The sequence below is a fragment of the Electrophorus electricus genome, chromosome 21 (genome assembly GCF_041902795.1).
Source record: "Electrophorus electricus isolate QZ-2024a chromosome 21, ASM4190279v1, whole genome shotgun sequence".
In the NCBI taxonomy this organism is placed as follows: domain Eukaryota; kingdom Metazoa; phylum Chordata; class Actinopteri; order Gymnotiformes; family Gymnotidae; genus Electrophorus; species Electrophorus electricus.
This window is the reverse complement of record NC_137517.1, coordinates 11,872,815-11,895,000: the sequence shown is the minus strand read 5'-3', so window position 1 is coordinate 11,895,000 and position 22,186 is coordinate 11,872,815. Positions and strand designations below refer to the sequence as shown.

The following is a 22,186-nucleotide window of genomic DNA, read 5'->3' as shown; positions in this document are numbered from 1 at the left end:
TTGTTTTAATGTTGCTTTATAAATAACATGTATACTATTTAGTGTGAACTGAAGGTTTGGTTTAAAGCCATAACCGTCCCCGCACATTTAGGGACAAACATCTGCGCACAGACGCATGTGAACACATCGAATATCACACGTCACAGAGCGGAAACAGCACGAGCTGAACCGTTACACTTCACCAGCAGTCGGCATGCGCGCGCACTGTCCAATAATTCGTCTGTAACAGAAAAATCAGGATTAAAGTCACATTGTAGTGAATAAAAGTTAATATTTAACGCACATCACAGAAACAAGTCTTCTTAAAACACAGATAACATAGAACCGCTGATTATATGAATTTTCCACTTTCATAGGAAATGTGCTAACGCTTGCTAACTAACATTTAGCTTCTTCGTTTAAATGTTAAGCTAACAATCATGTTTATTCGATGCCAAATACCGCATGAATAATCTTACTTTCGTTTATCAGTACCAGCAGATGAAATAAAGTGTCTGAATCGCCGTCTGTACGCTAATACACCGTTAGATGATCAACACATAGTCCACCCCTCCCCAACTGAATCTCCATAGTCAGACATAGACATTGAGAGGATGCTCTCAATAGTGCAGGTGTAGAGGTTCCGCAGCACCTTGGAGGGCAGTCTGAACTCCAGGGTACCTGAACCTGTCAACTCTTTCCCCCATGGTTCCGGCGATCTGAACAGGTTGATAATGCCGCTCCTGCTTTTTGCTGCAGTCCACAATCAGATCCTTTGTCTTGCGGACGTTGAGGAGTAGATTATTTTTGCTGGCACCAGTTCTCTAGGTGCTTAACCTACTCCAGTACTGAGGATGAGTGTGGATGAAACACAGTTGCCTACCCTTACTGATTGTGTTCTATCTGTTAGGAAGTTGGAGATCCAGTCTCACAGGGATGGATGTAGTCCCAGGTCCTCCAACTTGGTAGTGAGTATGGAGGGGATAATGGTGTTAAACGCTGAACTATAAGCATTTTAACATAGTTACCCCTCTCTTTGTCCAGGTGGGTCAGTGTGCTGCGGAGCATATTTGCAATTGCATCATCAGTGCAGCGATTGGGACAGTATGCAAACTGCAATGGGTCAATAGCTGGCAGTGAAGAGGTGATGAAGTCTCTGACCAGCTTTTCAAAGCACTTCATCACGAACGATGTGAGGGCAACAGGGCGGTAGTCACTGAGGCAGATAGAGGATAAAGATGTCAGTGAATACTGGAGCCAGCTGGTTTGCACAAGCTTTGAGGACTCTCGCACAGATTCCGTCTGGTCCCACCACCTTCCTGGTATTCACCATATTGAACACACTCCTCATGTTTCTCTTCATAATGATGAAAGTGTGCTGTTCTTTGTGGGCTCTGCGCATGCTCCATTGGCTGTGCCAATAGCACTGTTAGTGTTGTTAGTGCTAGCACTGTTAGCACTGTTAGCATTAGCACTACTAGTTGCAGCCTCAGAGTGTAGAAGGTATTTATAACATTCGCCAGAGACTCATCTGCACTCATCAGTCTGTAGGGTGGGCTTTTGCTGTCTTTGATAATCCATAGTCCCTGCCACAGGGCTCTAGAGCCACTCTGCTCTAACTGTGACTTCCTGTAGCGCCGCTTCGCCTCTCTCGCCGCCCTGCGCACTCCGTATGCTGCAGCCTTGTACTCGTCCATGTTCGCACTGATGATCCCCATGTTGTAGGCAGTAGTGCGAGAGTTCAGAGCTTCGTGGATGGTTCTGTCCACCCATGGCTTCTGGTTAGGAAACATCTTGATGGTGGTTCTTGGGATCGTATCATCCACCATTTTCCCAGTAAATCCTACTACTGCTTCTGTTAACTCGTTGACATCATCAGTGCTGTGCCAGAACATGTCCCTGTCTGGGTCATCAAGGGTGTCCTGCAGAGCGGCCGCCGATTGGTCTGTCCAGCACGTGACCTCCCTCTGAACCAGAGTTTCCAGTTTCAGCCTTTGTTTATATTTTGGTATGAGGAAGATGGCAGCATGGTCTGACATACCAAATGGTGGATGAGCTTGCGACTTGCATCTTTGTATTGGGTGTAGCAGTGGTCTAGTATCCTATTGCCTCTTGTGGGGCAGGTTATGTGCTGATAAATGTTTGGCAATGCATGTTTGAGGTTAGTGCTGTTAAAATCCCTAACCACAATAAGTGCAGTGTCCCGGTGATTTAACTGAAACTGTTTAAGAGCCTCAAGGAGTTGTCACAGTGCAATGTCCGTGTTAGCCTGAGCTGGAATGTACACGGTATTGACGATGATCAGAGTGAACTCACGAGGAAGGTAAAAAGGACTGGGTGAGCAAGACCGGGCGAGAGTAACAACATTATCGTTATCACACCAGCCATTGTTTACCATCATGCACACATCACCGCCTCTCGACTTCCCCGATTCTGCTATTCTGTCCATGCGGCGCACCAAGAAAAACTCGGCCAGGTGAATGGCATGGCTCGGTACCGCTGGGTCTCAGTGAGGCAGAGGAGATTGCAGTCCCGAATGTCCCTCTGGAACTTTATCCTGGCCCAGAGGTTGTCGAGCTTGTTAACCAGAGACTGGACATTGGCTAGCAGGATGCTAGGTAAGGGAGCTCAGTGTGCCCGAGGCCACAGCCTGTTCCTTACACTGGCTCCCTTTCCTCACAGCCATTTCTTTGCGATGCATCTTTTGTTTTCCCTTAGGATCTCACTCTGCCAACTTAAGTCTGAGGTTAGAAATGGTTTGAGGTGAGTATTTTGTAAACCGAAAGAAACAAGACAAGTACAAAGTACAAAGTACAAAGTACGGTCGGAGGTGGTGACAGCAGTCGACCTCTCTGGCATCATCTTTATCTTCTCACTAGATAAAATGATAAAACAGCAAAAACCCAGCAAAAGCACAGGATTATGTCATAACATCAGGAAACAGATATCAGGAGGAATGATGCAGTGAAGTTTATAAAGGCTCAACTAATAACTTTGTTCAGTGTGCTTTGTGAGGTACTGGGCAGTGAACATGTGCAACATTTGCTTCGTGCTGAAGTGAGATGTTATCAAGGGGAAAAGTGCTCACAAGGCTCTTTGCACTGCATCTGAGCTACACGTGTTTATGCAAGAACAACAATCTCCCTTTGTGAGTGTATTTGGACACTCAGTATGGCAGGAAAAATTAGTCTATCTCGTTGATAGTTTCTCCTGTTTTGATGACCTTAACATTGAATGCAGGGCCTCTCTGACACTTTTTGAAGTGTGTGACATAATCAGGGCCATCGGGAACCCCTTCACCTTTCACCTCATAGGAATGACTGAGGATCTGATCTGTGCTGAATAAGAGAAGCTGCTCCAGTTATCATCTGATGAGATACTGATGTCAGAATTCAAACAGATGTAATTGTAGAACTTCTGGATCCAAAGACAGAGTGAATTTTCAACCTTCTCATTAAAAGCTGTGCAGGTTTTGATGTTCTTCGCTAGTGGGGTTGATACTTTCTTTTGTGAGAATAACCTCTCTACTCTCACCACAATCAAGACTGAGTACCATAACAAAATGGAGGCAGAGTCAGATCTGTGTTTGAAGATCACTGCCCTCATCCTGGACATCATACAGCTTTACTCAGCTAAACTCCTCAACCCTCTTACTGAAATGGTAAGTGATCACCGTCTGTGTATCTGTGGGATGATTTATAGGAGACACTTGGTCTAAAATGTTTGAGAACTACTGATTTAGATAAACAAAATATCTCTATTCTCTTTATCTACCTGTCTCTACTGTTCTTTCTGAAATCCACACACAGACAAAACACAAAATGTGCTTATTCCTTATTACAACACACCACTATTAATTTAACTGCATTGAACAGACATGTTAAATTGATCGGTTAATTATGCATCAAGATGGTGATTTCTGTTCTCTCTCTTGTATAACACACACACACACACACACACACACACACACACACACGCACACATACACACGCACGCTTTTAATTCAGAGCAAGTTCAAATTGCTTCTTTGTTAACTCCACCCCTGCCTCAGTTTGGAAACAGTCCCACAAGTCAACAGGCAAACAATAGATTAATAGTCAAACAGAATTACGATAATTTGATCAAAGACGCTACCAGACACGGATTCAGATAGTAAAGTTGTGGAGGAGAGACAGAAGGGTGAGTTAAATTTTATAAAGGAGTTCCATATTCCCTTGGAGGAAACTGAACAAAACTGTTAGTTTGTGTAACAGAGATAAAGAAGCAGTGTGATGATATTGTGCAGAGATTAAGTGCAGGCAGTTCACACTGAGCAGTGGGGAGTGATGTCCACACAAACCCCAGAAGAGGAGAAAGCCCTGGATATACTGGCTCATCAGTGTCTCTTAGGATAAGAGGAGGAACTGATGTGTGTGGAGAAGAATGTCCATCTCCATCCCCTCAGCCTGTCTCTCCACAGTACCCTTCACCTGCTCTAGTCCTGCTGCATCTGCTGGGCCTCTCAGGCAGGACCACAGTCAAAAAGGCAAACAGTGTAAATAGACAAAGGTCAGCACTAGGAAGACCAAAGAGGGGAAACAAGTATGACAGGAAGTGCAGACGTGACACATACAAGAGGGGTCACATCACGGTCACTTTTACAGGAAGTGAGTTGTTATTCACGACTGTAAATCACTGTCCTACCACCAGCTGAGTTCCTGCGTCAGTGATACCTGATTGCTGTCCCATGGTGTGGGTGATAAGAGAATGTGGTTAGTTGTGATTGGTCAGTGATGGTAAACCACCTGGTCTTGGTGAAGATAAGACTGAAGTCAGGGTCTGGAGGTGGAGGGTTTAGGGGGAGAGTTGGAGTGGAGCTGGAGCAGAGCTGGTGGACTGAGCAGTGAGGTTTGGAGAAACCTCTACCTGGGGCTTTCTCTCTCTACTTCTCTCTCTCGCTCACTCTTTCTTTACCTCTCTCTTACTTTATATCCATCTATTGGGTAACATTCAGGTAGTATGACATAATGTAAATGCTTAAGTAACTTTATAAAGTTAGTTATACATATTCTCATCAATTAAACTGTGCTACACAATAGAATTTACTCTAATACCTTAGTAATTATAATTCAGTCAGATAAATGTATTATATTTTACACGTCTTAAATGTTGGTCTACACCTGTTTCCATCGCTGGTTGTAGGTAAGCAGGGCAGGGGTAAGTGAACACTGTAACAAGTGAAAGAGTTATAATGTCAATGTGTGTAAGAGAGAAATATACACTTACAGTGTGTGTGTGTGTGTGTGTGTGTGTGTGTGTGTGTGTGTGTGTGTGTGTGTGTGTGTAAGAAAGAGAGAGAGAGAGAGAGAGAGAGAGAGAGAGAGAGAGAGAGAGAGAGAAGTGTGTGATAGGTTTTTTGTGGTGCATTTGTTGAGCACTGCCTGTACTCAGAGGAAAGGCAGCACAAAGACACTTAAGAAGCACTTTAGGATTAATGATTTGGTCAGCTAACACCTTGCATAGTGATTAGGGTACAGGATACAGAGGGGTTTAAGGAACACTCACAAATTAACAAAGTACCTTATGATGGAGATCATGATGTACTAACACCAGTGCAGTAATGTGTTTATGAATGAAAATACTCACACAGCTTTTCTGGATGCTGTAACCAATGGAAGCAGTCTCAGTAGACATTCCTCTGATGGGTCATATTTACTCAGGTCAAACTCATCCAGCTCCTCTTCTGAGTTCAGCAACACAAACACCAGAGCTGACCACTGAGCTGGAGAGAGACTGGCTCCATGGAGACAATGGTCACCTCCTCTGCTCAGGTATGTCTGGACTTCCAGTACTAGAGAATGATCCTTTAGTTCACTCAGACAGTGGAACAGATTGATGGATTTCTCTGGAGATGGATTCTCCCTGATCTTCTCCTTGATGTAGTTGACTGTTTCCTCTTTGCTGTGAGAGCTTCTTTTCCTCTGTGTCAGTAGGCCTCATAAGAGAGTCTGATTGGACTCCAGTGAGAGACCCAGAAGGAAGCGGAGGAAAAGGTCCAGATGTTCGTTCTCACTCTGTAAGGCCTTGTCCACTGCATTCATAAGGAAGTCAGACATGGTTGATCTTTTAAAGAGACCTTTCTTTTGCTGTTTCAACACATTTTTCTTTTTGGAGATGAAGGAGAGAAATGCATATAAAGCAGCCAGAAACTCATGAATGCTCAGATGCACAAAGCTGAACATCTTCCCCAGGTGAAGCCCAGACTCCTCTCTGAAGATTTGGGTACGCACTCCTGAGTACAGTGACACTACTTTGACATCAATGCCACACTCTCTTAGGTCTTCCTCATAGAAGATCAGGTTGCCCTTTTCCAGCTGTTGGAAAGCCAGTTTTCCCAGTGCCAGAATTGACTTTTTAGTCTGTTGAGGATCAGTGTCAGTGTTTCCATGGTACTTTCTATCCTTGTGTTTGATCTGAAAGATCAGAAAGTGTGTGAACATTTGAGTCAGAGTCTTGGGGATCTCTCCACTCTCTGCTTCACCCAACATTCTCTCTAGAACAGTGGCTGCAATCCAACAGAAGACTGGAATGTGACACATGATGTAGAGGCTTCTTGATGACTTCATGTGTGTGATGATTTTGTTGGCCAGGCTCTGATCACTGATTCTCTTCCTGAAGTACTCCTCTTTCTGAGGGTCACTGAACCCTCGTACCTCTGTTACCTGATCAACACACTCAGGAGGGATCTGATTGGCTGCTGCAGGTCGAGAGGTTATCCAGAGGAGAGCAGAGGGAAGCAGATTCCCCTTGATGAGGTTTGTCAGCAGCACATCCACCGAGGTCGACTCTGTTACATTCCACAAGTTCTCATTGTTCTGGAAATCTAGAGGAAGTCAACACTCATCCAGACCATCAAAGATGAAAATGACTTTGTAAGCATCACAGTGTATTAATTGTAATTGTTTTGTTTCTGGGAAAAAGTGATGAAGTAGATCCATCAGACTGAACATTTTCTCCTTCATCAAATTCAGCTCCCTAAAAGGAAGTGGAAATATGAAGAGGACGTCCTGATTTGCTCTTCCTTCAGCCCAGTCCAGAATGAACTTCTGAACAGAGACCGTTTTCCCAATTCCAGCAACTCCTTTAGTCAGCACTCTTCTGATGGGTTTGTCTTTAAAGAGGTCATTGCATTTGATGGGTGTCTCCTGTGTTGCTGGTCTCCTGGATGCTGTCTCAATCTGTCTCACCTCGTGTTCATTATTGACCTCTCCACTCCCTCCCTCTGTGATGTAGAGCTCTGTGTAGATCTCATTCAGAAGAGTTGAGCTTCCTTGTTGGGAAATTCCTTCATTAATTCTTTTAAATGTATCCATTAGTTTGTGTTTGAGATTTCGTTGATATTCAGAGAATAGCTCTAATAAACAGAAGAACATGATCACAAATATTTTATTTTCTTGTTATCTTTGATGTTGAAGTAATTTATCAAAACGCTGAAACACTTTGCACAAACACAGAGGACAAAATTTAGTTATAGTGATACTGCCATCATAAAGCCATGATCCAGAGCTCTTACTGCTCTGTAGTGTGTTAGCAAGGTCTGTCTGGTTCATGTTCCCCATGACATGCAGTGTGATCTTCAGCGCTCCCTCTCTGGCACTGCTCTGATCCTCCTCATCCTCCATCTCTCTCTCAGAGCATGCTGGGTAATCTGGACTCAGCATCTTCTTAAACTTCTTCAGCTCCTTCTTCACCAGAGAGACGACTTTGTGCTCCAGCTCCTGGTTAGGAATAAACAGCAACAGACAATCAAAAAAACACCACCATGTTACAGAGAGAGATCACTACATGATTTTGTTTCATGATGGAGAACATTCTGGCAGTGTTTGGGTAGTTACTTAAAAAAAAGTAATCCATTACTCATCACTTATCTAAAATTGTAATGGGATTACTGTACTCATTACTTAATGGAAAAAGTAATCTTATTACTTCTGTTACATCCTAAAACCCAAATATACTAGAAATCACCCCCACACTTACATACCTTGAATATGGACTCCAATTGTTTTCTGTAGGTGAGTTCTGCTTTTTCTCTTTGTACACTGTGGACAAACACAACAGACTTTTATGGAGGAATATGTAGCACATTCATACCTGCACAACACATGATTATACAGACAAGTAGATAATATACAAGATTATATATTATCAACACTTGCGTTTCTGCATTTTATAACAGATCTGTGATGCTGCCTGGTGTGCAGCAGCAGAAAGGATGAAGATGCAGGTGTGAGTGTAGAAACTCAAAAAGGCTTTTAATAGAAAGTGAAAGTAAAGCAAATGTGCTAAACACACTCAGCCACAAGAAAACAAAGGTCAACAAACAAGAACAGGAAGACAGGAAACAGGAGAAGTATATACATGGAGGAATCTGGGAAGAGAACAATGCAGAGACTAAGGACAAGTGGCTGGAATGGCAGGTGGAGTTAGGTCAGTAGTGGCAGGAATGGTGGGTGGAGTTAGGCTGGAAAGTGGCAGGAATGGTGGGTGGAGTTAGGCTGGAAATTGGCAGGAATGGTGGGAGGAGTTAGGCTGGGGAGCGGCAGGAATGGTGGGAGGAGTTAGGCTGGGGAGTGGCAGGAATGGTGAGTGGAGTTAGGCTGGAGAGTGGCAGGAATGGTAGGTGGAATTAGGCTGGAGAGAGGCAGGAATGGTGGGAGGAGTTAGGCTGGAAAGTGGCAGAAATGGTGGGAGGAGTTAGGCTGGAAAGTGGCCGGAATGGTGGGAGGAGTTAGGCTGGGGCTTTGGCAGGAATGGTGGGTGGAGTTAGGCTGGGGAGTGGCAGGAATGGTGGGAGGAGCAGGGAGAAGGACAACACACAGATACAACAATAAACAAAGGATGACAAGGGAAAGCAAAACAGACAAAAGGGCTCCTTTACAAGATGATTTGTTAGAAAATAAGTACATTTTATTTATAGAGCACATTTACCACAACAGCAATGATCAAAGTGCTGTGGAAAGTTAGGAAAAATGTCTTAACAAAAACCTGTGAAATGTAAAACAAAAGGAAATGTGCCATCAAACATAAACATGGACAGAGAAACGAAAATGTCAGGGTAAAAAGAAGTGTTTGAAATCTGCACAAGAGGGAGCAGAGCTGATATTCAGAGAAGGACTGTTCCACAGCCTCAGTGCTGCAGCTGAACAGACACAGTCACACTTCAGCTTCAGTCGAGACTGTAGAAAGACACAGTCACACTTCAGCTTCAGTCGAGACTGTAGAACAGACACAGTCACACTTCAGCTTCAGTCGAGACTGTAGAACAGACACAGTCACACTTCAGCTTCAGTCAAGACTGTGGAACAGACACAGTCACACTTCAGCTTCAGCCGAGATTTTAGAACAGGCAACAGCTGATCTGAACAACTCTGAGTGCCAGTGAGTAGATGACTTGTTCCTAAGCATGAACAAAGAATTTGATTTTGGGAAATTTCTCTGAACTTGTAAAAATTATTCCTAATAACAGAATTGATTTGCTGTTCAAATCTGAGATCTGGATCAAAGATAACACCAAGATTTTTATATTTCTAGGAATAATACAAGCAGATTAATCAACTGTTACACAAGTGTTAACCCCTCACTATCTATGTTTACATGTACACCCATGATCTTATATTAGTCTACAACTGTCTTACTTAGATATGATCATGTTAATATTACAGTCTGATTGTTATAGTGTGACATAGTGTCTTAGTTGACCTAAACTTAGGCTGATTAAAGCATGTGTTCTAGAATAATATTAGCCAGACTATGTGCACATGTAAACACACACTGATCCACGGACTAATTTGTGCTACATTTCTGGCAAAGCCTGATAAACATATTATACATATATTGTACATACATTGTTCTATATATATATATATATATATATATATATATATATATATATATATATATAGAGAGAGAGAGAGAGAGAGAGAGAGAGAGAGAGAGAGAGATATTTCCTTATGTACCCCTGTTTTTTTCCCTCAGTTTGGACAGAGCACTCTCAAACCATTACTATACTATGTATGACTATGTACATGACAAATAAACCAAACTTGAAACTTAAACTGTAATCAAGAGAGTTTGTTTTTGTCTAGTCATTAAAAGAGGAACTCAGCAATGTTCAGTAACAGCATTACTACTGTAGCTAAATCCAGCTCATCTACCTACAGCTTGATCCTGCCCCAACTCCTCTTCTTAAGTGTTCTTCTGCTATTTCTCCCATGTCTTCTCATTAATGCTTCCCTTCGGATTCTGTCCCTACAGCTCTCAAAACCTCAGCTTTAACTGCCATTCTTTATAAAACAGGACTAAATGCTGCACTACTTGATAATTACTGACCCATTTCCAGTCTCCCCTGTCTACTCAGGGTTCCAGCCTCTCAACTACAATCTTTCTTAAATACTCAGGATCTATTTGAACCTTTCCAATCTGACTTCCATACTATGCACAACACTGAGAGAGCCCTGTTACATGGTTTCAATGATCCCCTTCTCTCTACTGACTCTGGTGCCCTGTGTGTTCTCCTCCTTCTAGATCTTCTAGATAGAAGTGCTGTGTTTGACACAATTAAACCATAGCATACTTATCAGCTGCCTCTCAGACATTGGGATTACTAATACAGTTCTTGAATGGTTTATCTCCTATATCTCTAATAGATCACATTTTGTCACACTTGGTAAACACAAATCACACACTGTTACCGTTACCCAAGATGTTCTCTAGGGATCGGTGCCTGGTCCTCTCCTATTTAATCGATATGTTGCCCCTTGGTCAGATTATCCGCAGGCATGGTCTCCGTTTCCACTGTTATGCTGATGACACTCAGATTTATAGTAGCACCAAAGGTAACACTACCTTACCACTTCCTGCTTTACTCTCTTGTATCAAAGATCTCAAACAGTGGATGAACATAAACTTCCTAGAGTTAAATCCTTACAAAATAAAATTTTAGTTATTGCTTCTAAATCCATAATCGCTAAATTAACTGATTTTAAACTCAGTCTAGATGGGTCTTGGTCAAATCATCAACTGCATTTTGGAACTTTGGTGTACTCCTCACTCTTTCAACCCCACATCATGTCAATGGTTAAAAATGCCTTTTTTTTTACAGTCACAATATCAGTAGACTTAGGCCCATGCTCTCCAGACAAGGTGCTGAAACTCTGGTTCATGCTTTCATCACATCCCATCTTGATTACTGCAACTCTCTCTTCATTTACACCCCAGAATTCTCTTAGATGTTAAAAAATGTCAGCCCAAAACAACCCGATTCTACATCAGTTACACTGGCTCCCTGTCCCTCAACACATTCAGTATAAACTCGTCCTGCTTACATTCAAAGCTCTGCATGGTCTTGCACCTCCCTACTTAGCTGAACTCCTACATCCATACTGCTCCACCCATACACTTAGGTCTTCTGATGCAGGTTGTCTCTCCATCCCTAAGTTAAGATTAGTCTCTGTAGGGGCAGGTCTTTTAGTGTCATGGCCTCAAAACTATAGAACACTTTACTACAATCTCTCCATCTCTGGTCTTCAATTTCTGCTTTCAAATCGCTTAAAACATAAACATTTTAATGACCTTTCTTCTGTTAATAGTTGATAAATTAATGTGCTAAATGTGTTAATTCATGTCTCTTTCCATGTGTATTGCTATTGTAAAGCAACCTTGAATTTTAGAAATGCACTATTTAAATTTAAACTTATTATTATTTAATTATTACAGTACATACTGAATACAGTATACAGTCAGCTTTAGAATAACTGCCATTGTTTTTAAATAAAGAAGCTGAACTTTAGGGAAATATTCGTAAATGTACAGGTGTGTTTTGTATTCTTGGTAAACGTACACCTGTGTTGTGAGGCTGAATTAGACTGTGCATAAAGGATACTGAAAATTAATATTTTAATAAACTATAACTATTTTTGCACATCTGTAACTGTACTGTCATAGCACAGACCCCTCCTCATAGATACCTCCCTATGCTTGTGACATTGTGTGTGTGTGTGTGTGTGTGTGTGTGTGTGTGTGTGTGTGTGTGTGTGTGTGTGTGTGTGTGTGTGTGTGTCTCCCATGTATCACACTTACAGGTTTATACTTTACAATATCTGGAAGATTCGACTGTTTCTCTCTAAAGAGGACACCCAGGTGCTCCTCCAGTCCCTCATTACCTTGAGACTGGGTGACTGTAACTCACTCCTGGCTGCTTCCTCCATGTGTGTCTCCAGGCCCTTACAGCTGATCCAGAATGCAGCAGTACGGCTGGTCTTAAACTTTCTGAAGTTTATACTTATGTTTCATTTCTGTATTGTGTATTGTTTCTCGGTCTCAGTAGAGACAATTGTTTCTGGCAGTATCAGAGATCAAGATTATTTAAGAATATTACCTACTGGTACTATCCAAGGGTTCTCTGAATGGACAACAAAGCACTTTTAAGAAGTCTGTCTGGATAAGGGCATCTACTAAATGCAATAAATATACGTTTATTCTGATATCTCAAGTAAATAAGTGCACAAACCTCTTCCCACTCAGGATATGCAGGCTGGATGAACCGATTTAATCTTCTAATTCAGTGTTCCTCACTCCCAGTGCTGGATAAACTGATTTAATCCCCCTAATGCAGTGCTCCTCACTCCAAGTGCTGGATGAACTGATTTAATCCTCTAATCCAGTCTTCCTCATTCCCAGTGCTGGGAACCTGCAGCACTGCAGTTTAGTGTTTTCCTGCTCCAACACACCTGATGCAACTCATGAAGAACTTCATAATGAGCTGAGTGAGTTTGATCAGGTGGGACTGGGAGTGAGGAACACTGTCCTAAACCAGGAGACTATCACCTCTCATCAGAACACTCTCCCTCTCTGAAGTATAAGTGGAGGACTCCATTTTACCTGAGCTCAGTAGAACAGTCACATTCCCTACGTCATCCTTACCTGAGCTCAGTAGAACAGTCACATTCCCTACATCATCCTTACCTGAGCTCAGTAGGATACACTCCCTCTCTGAACTGCATTGGAATCTTCATTGACTTGTCACTCTTCATGGATACACAGCTGGGTTCCGGGGAGTCTGATCTCTTACCCTGAATAGAACTAAAACACACAATTAAAAAAAGATATTGTTTTAATGCCAAAATAGTGTTATACTGCCAAAGTCTAACTTAAAATAGTTTCACATTTTTGGTGTATTTTCTAAAGTAATCATCTCACAAATCCAGAGTTCATTTCCACAGTGACTTTACCCTTTGAGAACTCTCTGCTCACTGTGAGGATGCAGAAGTCTCTGTGTAATTGTGGATGACCAGTTATTGTTCTGGGCTCACGTTCCAAACCTGACTTGGTTATCCAGGTTTATTAGGCTTTTAAACTTTCTGAACTTTCTAAAGTTTATACTTATGTTTCATCCGTATTGTGTATTGTGTCTCAGTCTCAGCAGAGACAAATGTTTCTGGTAGTATTAGAGATCAAGATTATTTAAGAATATTACCTACTGGTACTATCCAAGGGTTTTGTGAATGGACTACAAAGCACTTTTAAGAAGTTTGTCTGGATAAGGGCATCTAAAAAATGCAAGAAATATACATGTATTCAGATATCCCAAGTAAATAAGTGCACAAACCTCTTCCCACTCAGGATATGCAGGCTGGATGATCTGATTTAATCCCCTAATCCAGTGTTCCTCATTCCCAAAGATGGATGAACTGATTTAATCCAGTGTTCCTCATTCCCAGTGCTGGGAACCTGCAGCACTGCACAGTTTAGTGTTTTCCTGCTCCAACACACCTGATACAGCTCATGAAGAACTTCATAATGAGCTGAATGAGTTTGATCAGGTGGGACTGGGAGTGAGGAACACTGTCTTAAACCAGGAGACCATCACCTCTCATCAGAACACTTTCCCTCTCTGAAGTGTATGTGGAGGACTCCATCTTATCTGAGCTCAGTAGAACAGCCACATTCCCTACATCATCCTTACCTGAGCTCAGTAGAACAGTTATATTCCCTACATCATCCTTAGCTGAGCTCAGTAGAACAGTCACATTCCCTACATCATCCTTACCTGAGCTCAGTAGAACACTCACATTCCCTACATCATCCTTACCTGAGCTCAGCAGAACAGTCACATTCCCTACATCATCCTTACCTGAGCTCAGTAGAACACTCACATTCCCTACATCATCCTTACCTGAGCTCAGTAGAACACTCACATTCCCTACATCATCCTTACCTGAGCTCAGTAGAACACTCACATTCCCTACATCATCCTTACCTGAGCTCAGTAGAACACTCACATTCCCTACATCATCCTTACCTGAGCTCAGTAGAACACTCACATTCCCTACATCATCCTTACCTGAGCTCAGTAGAACAGGCACATTCCCTACATTATCCTTACCTGAGCTCAGTAGGATACACTCCCTCTCTGAACTTTAATGGAATGTCCATTGACTGGTCACTCTTCATGGACACACTGCTGGGTTCCGGGGAGTCTGATCTCTTACCCTGAATCAGACTAACATACACAATTAAAAAGATATTATTTTAAGGCCAAAATACTAATGTGTGTATAAATGGTGCAAATAAATTAATATGCATTTATGTCTATCATTGCGATTTTTATTTAATGTTTTTTAAAGAATTCGTACAAAGATGTTGAAAACACTAAATTCGTTATTATGTTTCTTGTTATTTACTAAGTGATCTTCAAGATGATCAGAGTTATACCAGAGAGCATCTTTACATTACTTTACATTGCATTACGCTGGTCTTAAACTTTCTGAAGATTATACTTATGTTTCATCTTTGTATTGTGCATTGTGTCTCGGTCTCAGTAGAGACAACTGTTTCTGGCAGTATCTGATTTAAGATTGTTACCTGCTGGTACTATTCAAGGGTTTTGTGAATGGATATCAAAGCACTTTTAAGAGGTCTGTGTGGCTAAGAACATCTACTAAATGCAATAAATATAGATTTATTCAGATATCCCAAGTAAATAAGTGCACAAACCTATGCACTGCAAGTATGTTTATTTATGTTCTCTCACCTGTCTCCTTTCTGTGTGTGCTGTTCCCCAGAGACACGTATTTTGGAGGTCATGTCTCCTCCTACAGATTATAGCTGTACACCTGCAAACACGCACATGCAGATTAATAATCAGAACACATATTCAATTACAATATTTACATTTACTGCATATGGCAGACACCCTTGTCCAGAGAGACTTACAGAAGTGATTTGTTGTGTCGCTACAAAAAACATAAATAAAGCACCTTTGTAAGTCGCTCAGGATAAGAGTGTCTGCTAAATTTTATAAATGCAAATGTAAACATCCTCATGTGAGCACAGAGAGGTTAGTGTCAAGATCACTACCAGGCTAAAGCCCTGGCTAAACTGCAAAAGAGGGCAGTAAAGATGTGTTTTTATAATAAGTGCATACTCAAAATCACTGTCACACAAATAAACAGCGCAGAACTTCATAAAAAAGCTAGATTTACATGCGCACCGTTGGTACAATACTAGTCTGACACTGTTAGTTGAACTAACACACGATCGTATAAAATCACTGTCTTAGCCAGTTCAAAACACGTAGCCGAGTTGGACGTGTAAACACGTTCTGTCAGATCTACTGGTTCACAGCCCGAAATGCAGCCAAGATCTCCGTTTATCGAGTCACGACCAAGACATTCACGCGCTTTAATCAATCACGAAAAAGACATTCACGCGCTTTAATCAATCACGACCAAGACATTCACGCGTTTTAACGAAGCACGACCAAGACATTCACGCTTCAGCTCGGAATGCACCTATAAGCGAGACATTACAGTATTTTCTCGCTTAATGTTCTCAAAAGAGAAACAGAGTCATTCATGTTTTTGAAGAGCTTTGGTGTAGACAGGCACCTTTACTAACTTTATAAGTACAAAATATAGTTTATTAAAATGAGCAAATAATGCATAAAGTTTAAAACGTAATCTTACAGCACTAAAACAAACTCAAAAACGTGGGTGTAGTGAACAGTATCAGTCCAAAGTGGAAAAGAAGACAGAGGCAGGAAAAATGTGTTCTGTAAGTGCATAGTGGGTCACAGACTAACTCAATCACTGTCATACAAAGAAACAGTGTCGAAATATCACTTAATAATATTACTAATAAATATTATAAATATTACTTCTTTAGTTACACTGACATGCACACTATTGGTACAATACTAACCTCACACTGTCAGTCTAATTACGACATGATCGTGTAAACAGCACGGTCTTAGCCTGATAAAACAACTAGTCTACATCTAGTTGGACACCTAAACACTTACTGTTAGATCTACTGGCTCACAGTCCGAGACATTTGTGACACTTCCTGCAGTACGACGCCTGTTCTATTTGCGCAGTTTGTTTCTGCGTAGAGGACAAAATATAAATATATTAAGTATATAGTGCGTTTATTAGTACTTTTTATACAGTTCATGTAAACATATTGATTCGGACCAATTTCTCAGATGAGCCTAGAACGACTTTAGTTTGGTTATTCTGAATCAGACGACCTCAGTTCTATTGCTGCATTTCGCGTAAACGAAGACACCTACCGCAACAGAATAGCGGCTAAAAGCTTTACGTTTTCAGACATTAACCTGTTAATATTAAATTCTGTTAATATTAAATTTAAGAACTTGTTCTTTGAGTAGTATAAGTTCATATAATTCTTGATTGACAGCTCAGATTCAGATACTCACCGGCTTTCTTTTCTAAAGATATTTGCATTCCGCTTCTTAAAATGGAGCACAAAAATTTCACTTTCGCGTTAAACCGGACTGAACCGGTTTTGTCAAGGATAATTGTTTTTTAGGGGCCGGACTGCTGTGACCAGTCACAACACTTTATCCAACCTTCTGCGGGAGAGAGAAATCAGAGCTACAGTATAGAACTGTATTTAAATAACACAGAATAGCGTAGAACAGTGACAGTAAATTAGCAGTGGATTTGGACTGTGGGAGAATTTTGTTTGTCATGGAGCTTATACAGCACAGCTGTTCTGAGCAGACGTTTACTTAGGTTTTCACACACACACACACACACACTCACACACACACACATACACACACTCACACACACACAAACACACACACACACACACACACACACACACTCACACACACACACACACACACACACACACACACACACTCACTCACACACACACACACACACACACACACACACACACCCACACACAGAGAGAGAGAGAGAGACAGGTTATTAGTTTGTGTGTAATACCTATTCTGTGCTCACAAACTCTATATAAAATGACTATTTATTGTCATTACGTTTCGTTTCTAGCATACACTCCCCTGATATGACAGTTCAAACCATTTTGAGTGTTTGAATAAACCATTTTCAAATGGTATCTTGGGTCTCTCCTCTGCTGATCGCCATGTCCAGTTCACATGCCCAGTGATGTAGTGGTATAAGCCAGTATGTGAACGTTTAGTTTGTGCCCAGACATGTATCTGAGAAGAAGACGAGCCAAAAGACGTTAATCAGGCAGATCTGTTTACTAGTAGGTAACATCTAAGGTCAAGGTTATGATGGAGCTGTAGACATAAGTGAATGTTTTAAGGGACTTCAGACAAAAATTCTGAATAAAAGGTCAAAACACCACAAGGGACATAATCTGCATTAATCTGGTGTTGGCAAAAGTGCAAAATCAAACATCTGTTTTGTTAATTTTTTTTTCACACAGTATTGACGTGTAACTCGCAGCATTCACGGATCTCCTTTGCTCGCATGCAAAATCTACATGTGCTCACTCATATTTGCTCTGCTCTCGCTTACATTTACTTTGCTCTGCTACAAAACTGCTTGCACGTGTTTAGATATATCCTGCTCTTACACAAACTTGCTCTTCTGCACACACAAACACATACTGTACGCTCGCGAATGTTTTTGTGTTCTTGCGCACAAGAACACAATTCTTTAATTTCATTATTATTAACTGTGAATGAAAAGGAAAGTCATTCATGATCATGATACAAATGTTATTATAAAACAGTTAGAACTTTAAAGTAATTGCGGCACTTTCATATACATAATATTATGTGCCATTTCACAAAACAAATATGAATGTATTTAACACATATTGTTCTTATACTGTATAATATGTATGACTCGGGAATTTGCTCAAATAGATAAAGAAAAAATATTATTTGAACTTACAGTAATATACTCTGCTATATAAAGGAAAATTACCAATCTGCTACCATTTAGTGTTAGTAACCAACTTTGGTAGAGTACAAATTCACTCATTAGCCACATTATTTACCACTAATATCTGTAGCTCTGAAATTGATCACCTTGTGGTTTCCGTTACGTCTCCTTCCTGATCAGGTTTATCAGAGGCATGACAATGGTTTTACTGCTTGATAAAAGTCAGACACTTAAAGTCAAATTGCCACTGCTGGCGTTACTGCGTCAGTGAACTGTTCCACTAAGACGCATGAATGTAATTATGACATCACAACCTAAGGAAAGTGTAAGTTATTTAAAAGCGTTCCAACACACTAAATACCTACATGCTTTTCTGAAGGAGGACAAGGTGATTTTCAAGGTATAGTCCGACCAGAATTATTGGATATTCTAATAGTTTTCAGCAATAGTATCAATATTACTTGCATGATTTATTATAGCATTAAATTAAGTGCGCCGTTAATTATAGAAATATCTAAAATATTTTATATTATCCGTGTATCCCCTGGATTCAGGAACGATCGTGAAAGGCCAAATTAAATCAATAGAGAAACATGATGAGTTTTCCTCAACATGGGAGATTGTTGACCAGGAACAAAACGTGGACACTAAAAGAAATGACGCAGGTATGCAATTTTACTGCCAAGCTGAAAATATAATATTTGTCTGTCTGAACATCCATCCGATCTGTTTGCTCTTTTTTTTTTAATCCAGACGATATCCGAGCTGCAGAAGGACAACTTTAACCTGCGCATGCGTATATGCTTCCTCAAGTATGAGGGCGGCTCGCAGAAGTGCAGCAGTTGTACAGAACAGATTTACAACGCGGCAGAGGAGCGTTTCCCAGTGGCGACGCAGCAAAACTTAGACGTGAGGAGACCCGAGTCTAGTTTTTGTAATCAGAGCCGGTTAATTGAGAGGACGAGACTGGGGACACTTGTTAATCACACTCCGCACCTAGATAAAGGGAGGGCGCTAAAAAATCTAAATACAACTTGAAAAGGCAATAAATTGACCTTCTCAAATGCATAAATTATTCTGCCCAACCCTCTTTATTCTCTTCCTTTTTAGAATAGTTTTAACTGCTACTGCAGTAGCAGGACCAGACACGTGTCTTGAATTGAATTATTTCTTCATTTCACGTAATGCTCTTCATCCACCTGTCAGGAGCTGAGCAGGTGCAGAGAGGAACTGGAGAAGATGGAAGCGCTTTTCCATCAAGAGAAGACGCTCCGCCTACAGCTAGAGATCCAGCTACAAGCCTACACATTACAAGACCCGCCCTCTGAGGATCAGAGCCAATCAGAGGAAACCTTTGAAGATCTGCACAGGTCGGTACAGGCCTATATTTAATTCTGATAAGAAACATTGTTCATGGAAGATTTCCCAGTTAGAAACTCGGGCTGTTTCTCCAGGACAACCACATCAAAACAACAAAATTATTTGACATATTTCCATTTTAAATGCTAATTTCTGACCACTTAAGTTAAACCTTAGGGCCTTCATTAAACAATAATAATCCTTAGCTAGTAAATTGCTGTACTTTAATTATAGAAGAAATTATCCTTAGAAATGCTTTGTTTTTTATTCTTAGCAAAAGACAATTATATTATAGTACCTAGTCCTGCGCTGGCACACACCATTCTAATGTCACAGTGATTTCAGTGGAGTTTCTCCATGTAGTTCCATGTAATTGGAATGTAATTCCAAGATGAATCTGTGTGCAGAGAGTCCATCTCATAGTTCTAAATGAACATGTGAAATAAAATGTAGCCTAATCGAGTGTGTGTGTGATGGCTGTCAGGTACATAGAACAGCTGCAGGGGGAGCTCAAGGCTCAGAACACCATAATCAATCAGCGGAGGAACAGGAGCACCAATCAGAGCAGTGGACACCAGCCTGGCCACGCCCACAACTCCACACTCACCACCCTGAAAGAGGATGACATACGTGTGAGTGTGTATGTGTGTGCAGGTGCATGTTCCTGCATACATGTATGCTTATTAAACTGTTACTTTAAGACACTAAAACTTTAATGTTTTAATTAGGCTATGAGAATACATTAAAAATTATAAATTGTATACTATATAGGGAAATCCATTTGAACTAAATGTTTAGTATATTTGTACTCTATGTATTCTCTCTCTCTCTCTATTTAGGATCTGAAGAACTTGTTGGAGTTGAAAGACTCTGAGCTGCATGAGACCAAAATCAAACATGAGGCCAGTAAAAACGACCTCCAACAGGCCCTGAAGGACAAAGAGAAACAGATTCAGGTGGGTGTCTCCAAACACATGGCAACCTACAGGTAAAAACAGGCGTCCAAAAATATGCTCTTAATACAAAAGACCTATAGAGCTCACTAAGCATATTATCTGCACATTTATTATAAACATTTTCTTGTGGTTTAAAACAAAAGTGTGAAAAGAGAAAGGACTAAAACACAGGTCTGAAAGGGAACGACACCTTTACCAGACACACTCCACAGCTTTATACAAAATGTCTGTGAAGCTTGGAGCCTCATTTAACCCCTGCCTGAACTCTGACCCCTGCAAGAGAAGGACTCTGCACCAATATTCCTCATCACACCAGACGGGGGCAGCAGGGAGTAACACTGCAGCAGGGGGTGTGTGCATTTATGAGGGTGATTGTTGATGTGTGTGAGCAGGGGCTGCATGACATTCTGGAAGGTCACATCCAGGATCTAGCTGAGAAAGATGCTGCGCTAGCAGAGACCACATCAGAGCTGAATAATCTGGAATCTGATGTGGGCAAACTCATTCTACAGCTTGAGAACAGAAAGCAGCAGCTCCAGGTAGCAACCCGACGTTTCATTCAGTCAGACCAGGTGCAGGGCGGAGTTTAGTGTTTTTAACATACTAAAAATACACCTGATTCACAACTCATCTGATATAATGGACCAGTACTCTAAAGATTAAGACTAGGTTTAGTCTGGATGCAAAGAATGGTTCCTTAAGTTGAATTGACTCTATTGAATCTCACACTCTGAATTTAATGTTTATTTACTTTGTTCATGTTTATATTCAGACTAAGGAGCTAAACTAAGGTTTAGAAAGGGAAGTGATGCAACTAGTGCTGTCCTAGACAATAAAATGTATAATATAATTTACCCAACATAAGACATTTCTAATTATTTCAGTATAAGGGCTCTGATCCTTGTTTGGAGTCATTATTTCTAACTACTGGTTTCTCTGTGTTTATGATTGCACACACACATACAAGGAAGAGGATCCAATTGCAAGAGGTTTTATAGTGAAATCAAACAGATCAGAGGGGTCAGGCAGGTATTCGTAGTCCTGTTGATTCAAGGTCCATAACATGGGGCAGAGTCCAGGGGTGTCCAGGGGTCAGGCAGAAGTCGAAAACCAGAAAGACAAAACCATAACTGAACCACTTGGTATGCAAAATAAGGTTGGCAATACTTCATGACGTGAGTGTGAGGGAGGGGAGCTTAAGTAAGGGAGCAGTGATGAGAGAAACAATGATCAGGTGTGTGCTAGTATTCCAGTAAACCAGATTGGAGGCGTGTGTGGGAAGAGGTAGGCGTGGCAGTGCAGGGCTGAGCGTGATTCCTGGGGTTTGTAACACTCTGTCTCTCTGTGATGATCTTAGCTCATGTCTGGGCAGCTACAGGAGAGTGTGAGAGAAAGTCAGCTCCTGAAACAACGCCTGAGATACACAGAGGCCTTCACACATCCTACATACCAGATCCAAGGTACACTCTGCACTGTGGGACTGATGGGGTCTTTCATTTTTGTCAAACTACTCTTGCTAAGTTATTTTCAAAGTGAAAAACCAAATATAGATGTAACATATATCTATAACAACCTTGTAACCTGCTGCTAAAGATTTTTCTTATTTTAATACCCTGTACATAATTGTTTGCATTATAACTATTAAAAATGCTGTTGACAAAAATA

General features: G+C 41.1%; 1 protein-coding gene and 1 long non-coding RNA gene across 2 annotated transcripts in view; both read right to left on the bottom strand.

Moving 5' to 3' along the window:
• The window catches only part of LOC145652853 (uncharacterized), a 6,404-nt gene extending 3,682 nt beyond the window's left edge, over positions 1–2,722 (bottom strand). Inside the window, exon 1 of the long non-coding RNA XR_014119123.1 lies at positions 1–2,722. This exon is cut by the window's left edge and continues 533 nt beyond it. This is a non-coding gene — a long non-coding RNA (uncharacterized LOC145652853).
• A 4,126-nt stretch (positions 2,723–6,848) lies between these two features.
• On the bottom strand, positions 6,849–16,882 carry LOC145653024 (NACHT, LRR and PYD domains-containing protein 6-like). Its single transcript, XM_081704913.1, has 7 exons — positions 16,736–16,882; positions 15,050–15,131; positions 14,402–14,518; positions 12,982–13,098; positions 8,000–8,057; positions 7,532–7,736; positions 6,849–7,372 (listed from the first exon to the last, which is right to left on the bottom strand). Exons 2-7 carry the CDS (start codon positions 15,100–15,102, stop codon positions 6,852–6,854), a joined length of 1,071 nt encoding a protein of 356 aa, XP_081561039.1. The 5' UTR covers positions 15,103–15,131; positions 16,736–16,882; the 3' UTR covers positions 6,849–6,851.
• Between the last annotated feature and the right edge of the window lie 5,304 nt (positions 16,883–22,186).